This window comes from Nyctereutes procyonoides, unplaced genomic scaffold, assembly GCF_905146905.1.
Source record: "Nyctereutes procyonoides isolate TBG_1078 unplaced genomic scaffold, NYPRO_anot_genome, whole genome shotgun sequence".
Taxonomy (NCBI): Eukaryota; Metazoa; Chordata; class Mammalia; order Carnivora; family Canidae; genus Nyctereutes; species Nyctereutes procyonoides.
Window position 1 is genome coordinate 41,040,574 of NW_026575126.1, and position 16,583 is coordinate 41,057,156.

Consider the following 16,583-nt stretch of genomic DNA (forward strand, 5'->3'; position numbering starts at 1 on the left):
GACACGGCAGAGAGGCACAGCAGAGACAGGAGGGGCTGGCCCAGGTCTTGAGCTCCCAGCCCCCCCCCCCCCCCACCGGCCACAGCCATTGTCTGCCGGTGAGTCCGATGTTGGGATTCAGTGATTCTCAGAAGGAAAGGACCCAAACCCTGTGGTTCGCACACCCGCAAGATGGGCTTCTGCGCTGAGCCGGTGAGTGTCCCGTGTTGGGCCTGTGCAGTGTGTGTGAATATTGGGCCAGTGTTAAAAGGCTGGAAATTTTCCATAAGACTCAGATTTCTGGCTTCTCTTTCAAAATCTGAAGGTCTGGTCTTGCAGCTCAAGCTGATGCAAGGCTGCCTCGGAGGTGGGGTCCCCATCACCCCACTTTTCCAGGCCAGCCACACTGTGTATTTTGCCTGCTGGGCCCCTGTTGGCCTCAGGGCTTACTACTCCCGAAACGGCCCTCCAGTGTATTTAATGTTGGGCTTGACTGAGGAACACGGAACATTTTCTCCAGCCATGCAGTTTTAGTAGAGAGAGAAGTTAGCAGTGAGATGTGATTTGTTCCTGGGAGAGGAGGGGTGCTCAGGGGTGGACGGTGGGTTTTCTTGTTGCCTGTGTGTGCCCTTCCCAGGCTCTGCCCTGGAGTCTGAGCGTCTGGCCTGACCTTCCCATGTCTGTCCCTCTTATCCAGAGAGTGCCAAGATGGCTCTCACACTACAGGGCGGCCCTGGGTTTGGGTTGTGAGCTTCCCATGCTCCAGAGGGCCGGCGCCTTCCCCTCCAGAGGGTTAAGATAGCCAAATAACGGGCTCTGGTTCTCCACCATGTTTCCTGAATGAGCAATTTGCACCTAGTGGCGTGGACAACCCAAATTTTCTTCAGTGAGACCTTTACGGTCATTGAGGAATGGGGGTGATTTAGGGCTGATTTTTCTCCCCAGCTTCCTTTAGGAGTTGGACATTGGTGATGAGTTTATGAGACAGTGGCAGACCTCATAGAAGTACGGGGTGGGGTGTCCCTTTCTCGTGCCCAGCGGGGCCCACTTGTGAGGAGCACCTGGCTAGCCTCCTGCCTGTGCTGGCCAGGACCTCCTTCTCGGGGTAACCCAGACGATGGTGGCCAGTGGGACAGGGATGGGCTCTACGAGCGGCATCACTTCTGGGAGTTGCAAAGATGCCCAGGTCCAGGCCCTACAGAATGTGCACTTGGCCAGGTCCCCAGACCTCATGTGCAGGTTCAGTTTGCCAGGCACAGGCTCACGGCATACCCAGAGGCCAGCAAGCCCGAGACACTCCCCAGCCAGCCAGCTCCAGTGCGGTTTGGGGGATGGCAGTTGTAAAACATATGATTTTTATCTTGACAGTGTCCCTTTAAAAAATCAAAGGCGCACCCCGCCTCACTGGCCAGCAAGAAACCTAAAAGGGAAACAGTAAGTGTGTTTGGCCCTGTGGCCACATCTTTGTCCTGCACCCTGATGATTAAACCAATGACAAGTATGGGAAATCATTTTCACCCCAGGCTAACGTGTTTGGTTAATTTAATCTGTCAAATCCACTCTCCCCAGTCCCGGCGTCCCTGCCCAGGAAGGGAGTTTTGTGGAACAAGCAAAGCTCAAGGTCTGTCGGCAAAAAGCCAGTGTCTTGGATCCCCGCTGCCAGGCGGCAACAGCGCCGGCCTCGGGCCGCCCCTTCTCGCCAGCTCTGCTTCTGCCCGTGGTCCCCAATGGCCTCGTTTCCCTTTTTTTTCTTGCTGGCAGTGGAATGATGTTGGAGGTGGAACTCACTCACCTTGCTGCTAGTTTTTGCAAACAGTCTTCCTCGCGCTTGCTTGTCATCCTGCATCCCCTGCTCTGTCCACCTTGGATGTTAGCTCTTTGGGCCAAGGACTTGGTTTCCTTGCATTTTCCCTGCATCTCAGGGAGCAGGCGGGGGACTCTGCCTGGAGCCTCTACTGATCCCCATGGCCCCTCAGCAGAACTTAGAGAGGTGGAGGTCACGGGAGGGCTAACCCAGAGAGAGGCTTTTTTCCTCTTTGGAGGATGAGGAGGTTCAAAGAAATTACTGACCTTTCAGTGGAAGGCAGGCTGGGAGCGGATGCAGGGCAGCACGGGCCAGGTGGCCAGGGCACTCGGGGAAGCTCTGCCTGGCTCTTCTGCCTTTCCTGGTCCGCAAGGCTGTTCCGTCGTACCTGAAAGGCAGCTCTCCCCTCCTCCCAGCAGAGCGGGCAGGCGGGCGGGGGTTCACAGTGGGAGCGCTGCCGGGCATTGGTCCCTTGCCTTGTCTAGTGAGAGCGAGGCGGGGGGGGGGGGGCTGTCCCGCCTGCGCAGTGGCCTGGGGGCCTCACGTCTTCAGCACCCGGGCGTCTCCCCACCTTAACTTTAAAGCAGGACTCAGTCTGTTGATTTGCTCCACTCCCAGCAAGGGGAAGACTGGGTCTGAACCAGAGGTGCCCATTAGAAGCGCCTGAAACACACGTCACCTCCAGTGGACACTTGTTTCAGGCACACACAGGGTCTCAAGTTGGGCCAGATGCCTGTGCTGGGCAAAGCTCCCCGCGGGGCCAAGCCCTCCCTGGTCTAGAACACACGCTGCTCCACTGGCCTCTCCCGCCTTCGGCATGGCTTTGCTCTCCACCTGCTCCTGAGCCTCCTCTCTCTCTCTGACCCCTCACTCTCCACCTGTGCCAGGCAGGAACAGAAAGCCAGGTAGGGGCTGGCTGAGACCAGGGGTGGGGACGGCTCCCAGGTGCCCTCTTGCCTTCATCTGGGGCACAGAGTGGGCATCCAAGGCTGCGTGCTGCGGCTGATGGCCGAGGGAACCCGGGGAGGGTGTCTGATGCTGCTGCGGTGTTCTTGGCGCCCCTCTGAGGGACGGGGATTTAGATCCCTGGAAGGTGGAGTGGACAGGAGATGGTCAGAAGGCAGGTTCTGGGGAGTAGAACGTCCCTGGGGCACAAGCCCAGCGTCTGGGGCTTTGTGGCCCAGGGCAGCGGGCAGGGAGTGTGGCCGGCCTGTCCCTCACCCACCCTTGTCCCCGCAGAGTTCTGACAGCGTCCCACCTGGCTACGAGCCCATCTCCCTGCTGGAGGCGCTCAACGGCCTTCGGGCCATCTCCCCAGCCATCCCGTCAGCCCCCCTCTATGAGGAGATCACCTACTCAGGCGTCTCGGATGGCCTGTCCCAGGCCAGTTGTCCACTTGCTGGGATCGATCGAATCCTGGAAAGCAGCCACCAGAAGGGCAAGCCGAGGAGCAGATCCCCTGACAGGTGAGGCTGATGCCAGGATTCCCTCTGAGGGTGGTACGTGGGAACCACCCACCCGCTCTGTGGCGGGGCTTGGGGAAGTGTGTGGTGTCACGGAGGCAGGGCAAAGCCGGGGGGCGCTGGGGTGGCTCAGTTTGTCGTCTGACTTCGGTTCAGGTCATGGTCTCTGAGTCCTAGGATTGGGCTCTGGGCTCAGTGGGGAGTTGGTTTGAGATTCTCTCCCTCTTCCTCTGTCCCCCCTCTGCCCCTCCCCATCCCTCTCTATTTGCATGCATTCATGCGATCTCCCCCCCCCCATAGATTGATTGATTGATTTTTTGAAAAAGTGCAAAGCAGGTGTATGTGTGGGTTTAGTTTTAGAACTTTTTTTGGGTGATTTCACTAGAATGACTCACAGAATTAGTAGCAGGTTAGGTTATGGATAAAAGTTATAGCAAAGTAGAGAGAGCAAAGCAGCTGGAAAGATGCGCTGGTGGAGCCCAGAGGTGCCCAGAGTCCCACCCCGTCCCAGGCCACACTGGACATGGCGGGAGCCCCTGGAGTCTCAGGGTCCCAGGATTTTCTGGGGGCTGGTCACGTGGGCACATCCTGCTGTGAGCACCAGTGGCAGTCAAACCTGGGCCGCCACGAAACCAGGTGCATGATGTTGCCCTAGTTATGCCTGAGAAGCAGAGGGTCCAGTCACGATCCCCCTGGACAGTGCGAGACAGGTGACCAGCCTTCTGTGTTAAGCCTCTTTTCACATGTGCTGTTTATTTTTTTTTTTAAATTTAAATCTAAGTTAGTTAACCTATAGTGTGTTATTAGGTTCAGGGTAGAGGTCGATGACTCACCCATTGCCTGTAACACCCAGTGCACGTTCCGTCACGTGCCTTTAATGCCCGTCACCCAGTTACCCTGTCCCCCCACTCCCTTCCCTCCAGCAACCTGCAGCTGGTTTCCTAGGGTTTAGAGTTTCTTTTCCTCTCTGATTTTATCTTATTTTTCCTCTCCCTTCTTCTACATTCATCTGTTTTGTTTCTTAAATTGCACACATAAAGGAAATCATAGGATAATTGTCTTTCTCTGACTTATTTTGTTTAGGTTAATATTCTCTAGTTCTCTCTTGTGTGCTCTGGTTTTAAGAAAAGTAAAGGCGGACGTTCTGTAAAACAGGCCTGGCCCCTGTGATTACACATGTGGCAGGGCCGCTCCAGATAGAGAAAGAAGTGTGGGGTGTCTCCTGCTGCCCCCCACCCCAGGGGTACCATCGTGATGCTCTCCTCTGGAAACACGGAGCAGTGTGCAGGCCCGTGCAAGCACGCACCGGGGACGGCCTCCAGGTCCAGCCCGCCGCTGTGCCTGCTGGCGTCCTGCTGTGCACCCGCCTCCCCACAGGTGGCACTGGCTTTGGTGGGTTGGCGTTTATCATCCACATGCCCTCCACCCCGTCTTGTTTGTCCCCAGCACCCTGCGGTCTCCGTCGTCCCCCATCCATGAAGAGGATGAAGAGAAGCTGTCCCAGGACTCGGATGCCCCTCCCCCGCTGAGTGGGGCGGGCCTGGCGCTCAGCAGCTCCCCCGAGGTGAGGCCCACCGTCACCCTGGCCCCGCCGCCTGTCTGTGGGCCCCCAGACCTGTGGCCAGGTGTGCCCCGGGCCCCCCTCCACCGCTCGCTCGCATGGCAGCAACCTTGGCTGGTTTCCTCATCTGTGGGATGGGTCCTGTTTCGGGGGCTGCTGGGGCTCCTGCTGTGAGGGAAGTCCTGGGCCAGCAGCACCAGAGCTGCAGCCACACATTGTCCTTGTTTCCCAGAGCTTCGTAACGGAGGAGGCGGACGAGGCAGCGGCATTAAAGCAAGGTAAGCCCTCTCCTCAGGAGCAGAGCCTCAGGCGGCTCTGCCAGAGGCTTCTGGAGGGTAGCTCTTCAGAGCGCACTGGCTCCCCTCCTGGGGGTCATGAGTTCCTTACTGCAGGACCTCCCAGAGGACAGCCCCCGGCCTTCCTGGTTTTCCTTCCACACCCAGCCAGCACGTAGTAGTGGCGGTTAGCTGCTCATGCACGTCCCCTACGGGCTGCCCAGCTGGCACCTGGAGAGACCCAGGGTTCCTCCTAAGGCCAGAGGCTAGACAGTGGGGTGCAGGTGCCTAGCTCAGTCAGGCCCCTCCTCCGTGTGTCCCTGTGTCCCGTGGAGGGGGCCGTGCACCTCTCCGTGGAGAGTGGAGAGTTTAGCACAGAGTAGCCTGCTGGGGCCTGAGTCCAGCTACCATTGGTGGGCACTGGGCTGTGTGGGGCGTGACCCCCACCTGACCTCACAGTGGTTGTGGGATATGATGAGGTGCTCCGTCTCCCGGCTGGGGAGGTGTCATCCCACCACCGACCCAGTCATTCCTCCAGGTTGGGGTGGCAGGAGGCCCAAAGCCATTTAATTGGGAGGTGACAGAGGCAGGAAGTAGCCCTGGCTGGCTGGCTGGCTGGCTCCCAGGCCTGCAGCATGGTAAGGACCCCAAAGTAACCTGCAGCCACTCCCTTGCCAGGAGGTTCCCCAGTCAGCATTGTACCGAGGTGACCTGCGTCCACCCTGGGAGTGGCTCCCTGCCCCCAGCATGTGGGGCCTGCCTGCAGGTTGCTGGGCCTTGGGGCCTTGGGTCTGGGTGTGAGTGTTGGTGCCCAGGGCAGGGTGCCTGGTCTGGGTATCCTCACATCCTGCCTCTTAGGCCTGAGCTCCCCCACCTCAGCCTGGGCCTGAGCCTCTCCCGACACTCCTGCCTGCCTCCCTGTGCAGAGCACGTGCCCAGACTGCGTGGCTCCCCACTGTGCCTGTCACGGGGCATAGGCCCCGCTTCTGCGGAGGGGACCTCCCCCTGAGGATACCCTGGGCAGCCCTGGGCACAGCTGTGTGAGAGTGAGGTGGCCACGCTAGCTGCCCCCTGCAGGGTGTGTGGCCCAGCTGGAAGGATAAGGATAAACAGGAGATATTAAACTTATTACCATTTCTCGGGTATATAATGTGTTTATAATGAAAAACAGAAGCCCCGAGCTGGAGTTGGGAGAGAAGGGTAGTAAAGAAGAGCAAACCTTTGCCTCTCAGGCCTAGAGGGCGGAGGAGGGTGTCAGGGTAGGGTCTGGCCCCCAGTGGCTGCAGAGCCCTTAGGCAGGAAAGACAGGCTCCTGGGGGTCCTGACCAGAGGGTCAGTGGCCACCTTTTGCCTCTGGGCCTCTGACCTGCCCTCTCCTCTGCAGGGAGCCGAGTGCCGTCCATCGAGAATGTCCTACAGGACGGCAGCCCTGAGCCCTGCAGCCATGGCCAGCCCCGCCTGCCAGCTGATATCTACCTGCCAGGTAACAGCATTCGGCAGCTGAACTGGGTGGAGCGTGGTGTACTGTCACCATCCGCATGGACCTTGGGGCCCACTGGGCCAGGGGGCAGTGCGGTGACTGTCCCCGTGGAGCTAGGGGTCTGCTCTGACTGCTTAGGGAGGGGCTGGCCTGTCGGGAGCCCAGGTGTCTCCCTGGCTTTGCCCATATTCCTTCTGTCAACCCCAAAGCACAGCCAGGCCCTGGCTCTACAGCCCCCCCACCCTCCGCTGAGGCTCTTTGGTGAAGAGCCTGCGTCTGAGGCCCCTTTGCACCCCGGAGCCAGGTCTGTGTTGGGAAGGCAGGAGAGGCTGGTCCTTCTCTCCATCTCCTGCTTGGGCCCGGTGGGCAGACCTAGTCCCACTGGAATCTCCCACTCTTCCTTCGTCCGTGGGTACAGCAGGCCCTGTTTGGGTGCCCCAGCAGCAGGGCCTCTGCCCAGGGAGCTACAGACAGAAAGCTGCACTCCAGGGCCTGACGCTGGCCCCCAGCCCTCTACCACCTGCCTGGGGGGCCGATGAGCACTCACAGGGTGCAGGTGAAGCCACGCATCCCAGGCCGGTGCTGTGAGGACGGGTGGGGCCAGGCGCCTGCAAGGCCCAAGGGCAATGGGGAGAGGTCTTATTGCTCTGCCCCCTTTCCCTTTTTTTTTTCTTTTTGTTTTTAAAGATGTATTTGTCTATTCATGAGAGACACAGAGGAAGAGGGAGAGACACAGGCAGAGGGAGAAGCAGGCTCCCTGCGGGGAACCCGATGCGGGACTCGATCCCAGGACCCTGGGATCACACCCTGGGCTGAAGGCAGATGCTCAACCACTGAGCCACCCAGTTGTCCCTCTGGCCCAATTTCCAGAGGCCTCTGTCCCCCGCCCCCAGCTCCTCGCTCTGCTCCTCAGGGTCAAGATCCTCAGCTTGAAGTACTAGGCTCCAGAGATGGGGGACAGGACTTGGGGCTCTGAGACTTGTGCCTGCTGCCTGTTAAGATACCGTCTAAGGTCCGATATCAAGATAAATAGCCACGGTGCCCTCAGAAAGTCAGGCTCCTGCCTCGTGGCTAGGAAGACTTTTGCCCCCCGCCTGCCCCAGGACTCACTGCTGCTCAGTTCCCGGTGACCTGACCTGGGCCTCGGGCCTGGCTGTGATGTGCTTTGGTGTGAAGGTGTCTCTTGTCCCACCCGCCCCAGCTGGACAAGCAGTGGCCTGTGCAGACAGGGTCCCTATAGCCCAGAGGGTGGCCCGTCACCAGGTGTAGGAAGGCGGGGTCATATGTTCATCCGCACTCGGGGGCCTACTCAGAGAGACCCATGGGTGAAAGCCATGCCTAGGACCAGTATTCCATAGAGTAACACAATTCCAGTAAGTTCTTTCAAGGAACTTCAAGGATTTCCTTATAATTACAAGCTTGGGGGGATGGGGAGAGCCCATAGGACGGACTTCCTAGAACCACGAGTGGGAGTTGTGGTTCTATGGTTGAGGAGGCACCTTGGACCCCCCCGCCCCCCGGCAGTGCTACCCCCACGCTGCCGGCGTGTCTGCAGGTCAGGACAGGCCGCAGCCGCTGGACTCTGCCCACAGGTGACACCAGGCTCTCTGGCTCTGTCACCCCTACCCTAGGCCAGTGACGTGGCCACCTTCAGCTCCACGGAGGGGGCGGGAAGCACGTTGGCTGTGCAGGTGATAAAAGAGAGGCGGAAATCCGTGTTCGGGGGCAGCAGAAGGCAGTGTCCAGCCACGGGGCATAAGGAGGCAGCTCCGGGGCCTGCGACTCACCTGGTTGTGCCCCCTGCACGGGTGCCCCGTGGGTTAGCATCCAGAGCCTGGTCCTCACGAGCGCTGCCGACTTTACCTGGCGGGGCAGGGGGAGGCCGGGGTCCTCACAGATGTGCACACCTTTACAAGCATATGTGTACCTGTCTTCCTTTATTCCCGTGCCAGAACCTTTTCTCCTGCTACTGGCTCTTGCTCAGCAGAGATCCTAAACGTCTTTCCCACATGCATGTGTTCAAGAGCGGGAACGAGCACACGGGTGTGTTCATTCTTGGTAACAGTTGCACGGCTGTCCCTGGTGGATGGGCACAGTTGAGCGAACATTAGGTCCGTCCTTACTGTGGATGGGGGGATAAGGAGGTCTGGCGAGGGAACCTGGATGCTGGAAGCGGCGAGCCTGGGGGGCGGGGGCCCCTCCCTGGGTCCACCCTCCGCCAGGTGAGCCCCGCCCACCCCAGGCCCTACCCTGTGAGTGCTTCTTGGGGCTGAGCGCCTCTGCATTGCACCGTGGCCCAGTTCTCCTTTGTTTCGGCACATTGGTCTGTGTGGGCATTGTGTCTCACGTGTCCCCCCGGGGCATCTCGTCCTGAAGCAGTGCATTTGCTGCGGGATGTGCTGTCTGTGTGAGTGCTTTGCTAACTGAGCTTCTCTCCTCCTCCGCACAGCCCTGGGGCCTGACTCCTGCTCTGTTGGTATAGAGGAGTAAGCTGGTACGTGATCGCCTTCATACGTGTTGTGGGTGGCTCTGAGGGGCGTCCCTGACCATGCTGGAGCAGGACCAGCTGCCTCTCCCTCTCCTACTCCCTTCCTGGGGGTTCCTGCCCCTTTTCTGGGTTTCTTCCACATCCATGTCTTCCCTGGGGTCCTGGATTCTGAATCCAGAGCTCTCCAAACGTGCTACACCTTCACCCCGAAGAGGTGGTCCTGGGGGATCTGACATCGGTGGACTTTTTCTGTCTGGATTCAGTGGCCCAGCCACACTTTTCTATTCTAGCCTTTAGAGTCCCAGGAATGGTGACTTAGCCCTTGCCGAGACCCCCCCCCCCCCCGTTGCTGATTAGCCTGTTCCCCAGCCTGCTTGTGGAACCTTCCAGAACACCAGCACATGCTGAAATCAGTCTGTTAGGAGGCCATGTGAGGTTGACCCTTGGCCTGAGCAGGAGATGCCCTCCACCTGGGTGACCTTGGCAGGTGGTTCCAAGAGCACCAGCAAAACCGGCCAGTGTGTTTAAGACCCTCTTCCCTTCTTCGTATGACGGTAGCGGCTCTAGGAAGTCTGGCCATGGAGGACCTGGTGCCTTCGGTGGCCCGTGCTTTCCCAGACGCGTGTGGGCTGGGCCGCTGCAGCCGGACTCCGGCCGTCCTGGCAGCCCTGCTGGGAGACGCGCCCCAGGCTGCTGTGTGGCCCTCCTGTAGGCCAGCCGTCCTGAGCTTCGGTGTCTGTCCACTCATGACAGCTGTTCTTGTGTCCCCGCACAAACCTCTCCTGTCCTCCTTGAATGTTTCATCTGACGAATCTTCCCCTCTGTTCAAATACGGCCCAATGCTTTTATAAAGTCGGCCTGACCTCCATGTGAGTGGATGTTGAGTGTTGTGATCTAGGTGAAACTTCCAGAGGTAGACAGTACACAGAGGTCAGGCTGAGCTGCAGAGAGCGGTTTTGCCTGCGGGCTGCATAGCACAGCTGACGCCCTGCACGAAGCCACAGACCCTAAGAAAACAGTTCGTCCCCCTCAGGGTCTGTGTCACAGGTGACAGGTGGCAGAGGGCTCCGCTCCTTGGCTTGCTATGTGACGGAGCCCGTGTCCAGGGGCGGGCGGCCGGCAGCCGTCCCTCTGCAGCCCTGACAGTTGTGCTGGTTGCTCGCCGCTGCAGGCCTGTGTCACAGCCGCACCCACGCCCTGGGGTGCACGCTGGGTCCAGGGACAGAGCGCCCCGAGGCATCGGCAGCAGTGCGATCGTGGCGGAAGGGGCCTCTGAAGAAGGCGGGAGGGGCTCCGGGGGCCCTCTGAGCATGACGCGCACGCAGGGCCTGCGTCCCGGCCTCAGTGGTGACCACAGCGCTGGTCGCGTCCCCAGAAGCCCGGACCAGGCAAGGGGGAGACCCAGGGACAGGACGTGCGGCACCCTGTTACATTCTGCTCTGGGGCATTGGCTGGTGCCAGTGCCCTGGATGTGCTCCCAGAGAGACAGGCCGCCCTTACTCCGCTGGGGCTGCGCTTCCGGGGCTCTGGGTGGCCCTGCCCCCGGGAAGAGGGGGCACAGTCGGCAGACACTGAGCGGGACGGATGAGGTGGGCGACTTGGCCCAGCGTGACCGCTTCTCCCTTTGCTCCTGCCTGCAGGATGGTCCACCTCCATGGAGCTGCCCCACAGCCTCCGTACCACTGGCCCACCCCGGCCTGTGCTTGGTGGCCCCAGTCCTGACCCTGGGGCCACTGAGCTGACCCCACTCTGAGAGCCTGGCCAGGCTGGCGGCGTGGAGCGCCTAGCTCCCCAGACTCTGCTGAGGGGCCACCAGATTCCAACGTGACCCCTGGCCTCTCCAGTCTTGCACGCTCTGCGTGGCCACTGGCTCCAAGGGGCCATCCGACCCTTGATTGAAGAGCACCTTGGACGGTCTCCTCTGACAAATTCCTTTTTCTACAGTCGATGTATTTGTAAATGGTACAAGATGAAGGACAGCAGCTTTCTGTTCTGGGGTCTCCCCTGCCCGCCCCGTTGGCTGAGTGGCCGGGCCTGGGGGCTGACCACCCACCTGCAGCCTGGATCAGCTTCTCCGAGCACCCCAGCTGTTGGGGCCCTGACATCCCAAGAACTCAACCCAAATTCTCAGAAGAAAAGTGTATTGGTGGGTGAGGAGTTATCCTCCCGGGAGATGTCACAGGGGCCTTGTTGCTGGAAGACGGAAGGAAGTGGGGGCTGAGTCACACTCAGTGAAGGAAACAGTGCCTGTCCCCAACCCCCTGCGCGCGCCTGTGTCCTTGGCAGCCTGTCTGTGCCCTCTGCTGCTGCTTCCCCTTCCCAGGCCAGTCGGGGGCGGGGCTGCCCCCCAAACTCCCCCACCCCCCGACCCAGGGGCACAGGCGCTGAACACAGGCCGTCTGCCGCCGTCGGTGGCAGAGCGCCCGACCCTCTCTTTCCCGCACCTTCTCTGAAGCGGCAGTGCCCACGTGGCAGGTCCCTCTGCTGGGCTAGTGCCCCAGGGAGGGATCTGAGCAGTCCCCGCTCCCTCTTTACCCCTGGAACGTTACTTGGTTTCTCTTTGACCTAGCCTGTCTGGGGTCCCCTTGGTGGACCTGCCTGGGGGAGGCACATGGCACATCCCATCTGAGGTGACCTCGCTTTTGTTTTTAAAGCAAAACTTCTTGGGCAACAGACAGGTGAAGGGGGCAGCCAGCCTGGCGCAGCGGGTGAGCAGCTGCCCCGCAGGGACCTTGGCCGGGTGGTTGGGGCTGCACAGCTCCCTGGGGCGGGGATGCAGAGGGCCACTTCCTCAGGAGCCTCCCTGGGAAGGACAGGTTTGGGGCAGCCAGCAGTCCGCGGGGTCCTGTGCCCCGCCCCAGCACCCTCCCTGTGGCTCGTCCGGCTGGGTGCCAGGGAGAAACCAGCAGGAGAGGACTCGTCTTCTCTCCAGGGGAGCCTGGGAGCAGAGCGCTGCCTACCCGCAGCTCTCCGGGCTCAGGCCAGCTCTTCCCCACCACTCGTACCCCACCTCCCCGCCTGCGTATATGCTGGGGGCACACGCCCGAGTGCACGCCCCAAGTGCAGGCCCATGCGTGGGCTGACCGTGCCCGCGCCCCCCCCCCCCAGCTCCTCCCCCGCCAACCCCGGCCTCTCGCCCTTGGTATTGGTGCCGGTAATCTGTTTGAAGGCCGGGATGCAGACTGGCCCGTCTTGGACTACATGTGCTATCATTTGACGTACTCTGATTGGCTAGTTTTTGTTCGTTTTTACTGTATATTTATAGTAATAAAATCCTGCAGCAATATCTTGTCCGCTCTTTCCTCTGCGCATTGCACCAAGGGACGTCTGCAGTTCCTTGGTCTGGAGGCGGGACAGCGAGTGGCTCACGGCAGCTCTGACGTGTGGCCGCGGCCCCCACTTCTGGGTGTGAGGTCAGTGACACGTGACTTGAAGAGGGCGAGCGTGCATGACATGGTATGTGAGGCACGCGAGCTGCTGCTTATCACAGCTGTGGTGGTCATTGTGCCGACTCTGGGTCGGGGCGAAGCGCACTCTGGGGACGCGGCCCGCCCTCTGAGCAACGGGCTCCTCGTCTTGGTCGCTGATCCCTCCCGCAGATCCTTACTGGGCACCCGCTGTGCTGGGGCACGGGAGGGCCCACCCAGGCAAGGTGCAGGCCACTGCGAGTCTGTGTCCTAGGCAGTGACACTGAGCAGGTAATCCGAGCCGCCCCAGGCTTGGTGACTGGGGAAGTCAGCTGGTGACATGCTGGAGCTACATGGGGTGCTTCCCAGGTGGTGGAGGAGGGCTTCTCCAAGGAGGCGTTTCAGCTGGGCACTGAAGGGTGCCTGGGCAGCCGGCACAGCCAGTGCACAAAGAGGCCCTGGGGCCAGAGTGAGCCTGTGTGACCGCTGAGCCCTGGTGGCTCTGGTCGCTGGAGTGTCAGAATAGAGGGGTGGGGGTGCAGGTGCCGCAGGGCCTCGTGGGGACGGAGTTTTATTCTGGGTACAGTCAGCGGTTTTTGTCCGGCTCTCTCCGGCTGTCGTGCGGAATGGATTAGAGGCCCCGGCCCAGTGAGCGGCCCCCAGGAGGGAAAGTAGCTGGTGCCCGAGGCCTGGGCCGCACTGTCTCCCCGACTCAGGGCCTCAGTGGGGACACCGCTGTCCTCTGCTAGCTGGTCCATAATGCCCCGAAGCAGGCTGCCATCCTCTGCCCTGCATCGCAGCGGCTCCCTCGGCACTTCTTTCCCTAAGATTGTATATATTATTCAGGAAAGACACAGGAAGAGACACAGGCGGAGGGGGAAGGCCGCTCCTGCAAGGAGCCTGATGCGGGACTTGATCCTGGACCCGGGACCAGGACCGGACCCCAGGACTGAGCCGGGAGCCCAAGAGCCCAAGGCAGGTGCTCAGCCCTCTGCGCTCCCGCCAACGGGCCAGAGCTGCGTGGGGCTGGGGCGTGCGGAGCCTCCCCTCTGCCTCCTGCCCCCGCCAGCCGCAGCCGCCCGTGGGAGGCCTGACCACGGGGCCCGTGGGTCCCCGCAGCGCTCGCCCGGCCCCTGCCCGGCCTTGGGCGCCGGAAGCAGAGGTCTGGGCCGGCCCTGAGCGGGCCCCCTCGGGGACGCTGCCCCCCCCCCACATGGGCGGCGCCCGCGGGGCTTCCTGCTGTGCACGCCGGGACGGGGCTGCAGGCTGGCGCCCCGGCCCCGCCCCGGTCCTGCCGCGGCGCGGGGCGCCCTGACACCTGCACCGCACTTGGTCCGACTGGGAGGATGCGCGGGCCCCGCTGGCCTGGGCGGAGCTCGGGCGCCGCGGTCCCCGGGCCGGGGGCGAGCGCGGCCCCGCCCTTTGCACACGCCCCTTCGGCGCCGCAACGACGCGCCGGCGCGGCGGGGGGCGGGGGCGGGGCCGGGGCGCGGCGGCCCGCGGATTGGCCGGGCGCGGCGGGGGCGGGGCCGCGCATGCACTTAAGCGGCGGCGCTCCGGCCGCGGCGGGGTCGTGTCAAGATGTCGGCGGCGGTGCCGGAGCTGAAGCAGATCAGCCGGGTGGAGGCCATGCGCCTGGGGCCGGGCTGGAGCCACTCGTGCCACGCCATGCTGTACGCCGCCAACCCCGGGCAGCTGTTCGGCCGCATCCCCATGCGCTTCTCGGTGCTGGTGAGGACGCGGGCGGGCGGCGGGCGGGCGGCGGGGACGGGGCGCCGCTCCCCCCGCGCCCGTGACCCCGCGCTCCTTGCAGATGCAGATGCGCTTCGACGGGCTGCTGGGCTTCCCCGGGGGCTTCGTGGACCGGCGCTTCTGGTCTCTGGAGGACGGTTTGAACCGGGTGCTGGGCCTGGGCCTGGGCTGCCTGCGCCTCACCGAGGCCGACTACCTGAGCTCCCACCTGACCGAGGGCCCGCACCGCGTCGTGGCGCACCTGTACGCACGGCAGCTGACGCTGGAGCAGCTGCACGCCGTGGAGATCAGCGCGGTGCACTCGCGCGACCACGGCCTGGAGGTGGGGCCGCCGCCCGGGCCCCGCCCCCCGCCCCGGGGTTTGGCTCTGGCCCCGCGGAAGGCACCGATGGGTAACACGTCCCCCGGAGGGTCCCCTGGCCGGGCTGGGCGGGGTGTCGCTGTGCAGCCTCAGGGCGGGCAGAGGGCCGGGGGGCCGGGGCGGGGGACCGGGGCTGGGGTTCCCTCGGGGCTGTGTTCCATCTGCCTTGCTGCCTGCCATTGCCAATCCTGGGAGTGGGGAGTGGGATCGGTGGGGGGATGGGCCGGGTGGTGCCTGCGGGGGGCGGGGGGACGGGCCGGGTTCCTGGGCCGGGATCTCATGGTTGTTATGGTTCGGGGGGGGGGGGGGGCGGGAGGCACCTGTGAAGGGGGGAGCATGGGGGTGAGCCGGGGGCCTCCTGCCAGCGGCTGCCAGCGGACGGGGGCTGGGACTGGAGTGCAGCAGAGGGCGGAAGGTGCATGGGGTCGGCTCTGACACTCGCCTGGGGCAGAGGGGCCGCACCGCTCCCAGGGCCCCGCTGGCTGCCGCCTCACCAGACCCTGCAGGGCCTCTCATTACAGCCTCTGCAACCTGGCTGCCCCTCTGCTAGGGCCGAACCATGGGTGGGGGTCCCGGTCCCACTCCGGTCTCCTCTCCGTGCAGGTGCTGGGGCTTGTGCGAGTCCCCCTTTACACCCAGAAGGACCGAGTCGGTGGCTTTCCCAACTTCCTGAGCAACGCCTTTACCAGCACCGCCAAGTACCAGCTGCTCTTCGCTCTCAAGGTGCTCAACATGATGCCCGAGGAGAAGCTGGCTGAGGCCTTGGCTGCTGCCACCGAGAAGCAGAAGAAAGCCCTGGAGAAGCTCCTCCCGTCTTCCTCCTGAGGTTGAGTCTATGTGGCGTGTCTCTTGCCCTAAACTCCTGGGAGAGTGTCTCCCGTGCATGCGCTCACACCATATCCTGGCTGCGCCGGGCAAGGGGGCATCTCATCCTCCACTGCCCGGAGCAGCCACAGGGTGGCAGCCAGATTACCGGGAAGCCACCCTGGTCAGTTGTGGCTCAGGACATCCTCTCCTATCCTAAGGCTCAAACTCTCCTCCACAGGAGTCGGGTTGGTGGAGGTATCACCCATTTATCGGGGTGGGTAGATGGACACAGACCCCTGAGAAGTCGGTTTATTCTTGTGGAGCTGCCCGGAGTCCTGTCACCAGCCAGCCTCGCGGCCGAGAAGCTGGCTCAGCTCAGGATGTCCTACTGTTAATATTGGTGCTTGTTAGCCTTACTTGGTTAATTTTTTCTATGGTGTGTGACCTGAGTGTGAGGTTTCAAGGCCCCTTCACCTCACTGGGGCTTGGTCCCCAGGGTTAGTTGGGGCCATAAGGCCCAGCTGTATGTAGCTGGAGTTGTTGAAAGAGGACAGGAAAGGCCCTTCTTGGCTGCTCTGTGTGATCTCTGGTCCTGGTCACAGGCCTGGGGCTGGGTGTATGGGGGCAGGAGGTCCTCTTCTCCCCCCCACCCCCACCCCGGGGCCTTAAGGGTGGGAGCCAGGCCCAAGAGCTCCTTTTGGCATGGAGCGGACACAGGCCTCCCAGCCCAGGTGGACGTGCCGTCACTTCCCTGGGGTGGCTGTGGTGCCGCCAGCACAGGCCTCTGGGGCTTCTGGCTGCACCTGCGCTGAGCCCAGCTAGTCACTGCTTTCCTCGGCTTTGAAAGCCTCCCTTTCTCCATTCCCAGCACAGTCTGCAGGCAGCTCCAGGACATGGGGAAGCACTGGCCGAGTGTGGAGAATGACGTCAGCAGAGCCGCCACGGACAGGAAGGTCAGCACTGGCAGTCTCTCTCCTGTGGCCCTATATGTCTGGAAAGCTAACAGAGTTTCCACAATACCTGCTTGGCCTGGTAAGGAAAGCTGTGCTCCGGCCCTGCCTGAGCGTCTGTTCCACCTTAGAGCCTCGATGAAGTGGCCAGCACGTGCGGGCAAAGGCGCTTCATTCTGTAAATAAAATAGCTGTACCTTGTTCCTCTCTTCCTTCCTTGGGGCTGCGGTGTGTGCCACTCTTCAGTTGCTTTTGT

The 16,583-nt window shown here is 62.0% G+C and overlaps 2 protein-coding genes across 7 annotated transcripts in view; both read left to right on the top strand.

The window, feature by feature from the left end:
• MGRN1 (mahogunin ring finger 1) overlaps positions 1-12,336 on the top strand; it is a 60,814-nt gene extending 48,478 nt beyond the window's left edge. The window contains exons 12-18 of one of the 5 annotated variants that reach the window (XM_055339731.1): positions 1,348-1,413; positions 3,023-3,249; positions 4,693-4,810; positions 5,040-5,085; positions 6,467-6,565; positions 9,012-9,056; positions 10,691-12,336. In XM_055339731.1, coding sequence (XP_055195706.1) covers positions 1,348-1,413; positions 3,023-3,249; positions 4,693-4,810; positions 5,040-5,085; positions 6,467-6,565; positions 9,012-9,052 — 597 coding nt within the window. In that variant the 3' untranslated portion in view covers positions 9,053-9,056; positions 10,691-12,336. The other 4 variants (XM_055339733.1, XM_055339729.1, XM_055339732.1 and 1 more) reach the window with 4 other exon arrangements.
• Positions 12,337-14,000: 1,664 nt separating this feature from the next.
• NUDT16L1 (nudix hydrolase 16 like 1) lies at positions 14,001-16,528 on the top strand. 2 transcript variants are annotated; one of them, XM_055341227.1, is made up of 4 exons: positions 14,001-14,188; positions 14,271-14,531; positions 15,174-15,396; positions 16,246-16,528. In XM_055341227.1, the coding sequence occupies exons 1-3, from the start codon at positions 14,039-14,041 to the stop codon at positions 15,393-15,395; spliced, it is 633 nt and encodes a 210-aa protein (XP_055197202.1). In that variant the 5' UTR covers positions 14,001-14,038; the 3' UTR covers position 15,396; positions 16,246-16,528. The 2 variants fall into 2 exon arrangements, with proteins under 2 accessions (XP_055197202.1, XP_055197203.1); XM_055341228.1 differs by lacking the exon at positions 16,246-16,528 and having other exon boundaries at positions 14,271-14,601.
• The last annotated feature ends 55 nt before the right edge of the window (positions 16,529-16,583 follow it).

Excerpts from the sequence above, each read along its gene's own strand:
- NUDT16L1 (XM_055341228.1), top strand. The coding sequence starts at position 14,039 with ATGTCGGCGGCGGTGCCGGAGCTGAAGCAGATCAGCCGGGTGGAGGCC. Across the intron at positions 14,189-14,270 it reads CCATGCGCTTCTCGGTGCTG|ATGCAGATGCGCTTCGACGG; the intron begins GTGAGGACGCGG and ends CGCTCCTTGCAG. Across the intron at positions 14,602-15,173 it reads CCCGCGGAAGGCACCGATGG|GTGCTGGGGCTTGTGCGAGT; the intron begins GTAACACGTCCC and ends CTCTCCGTGCAG.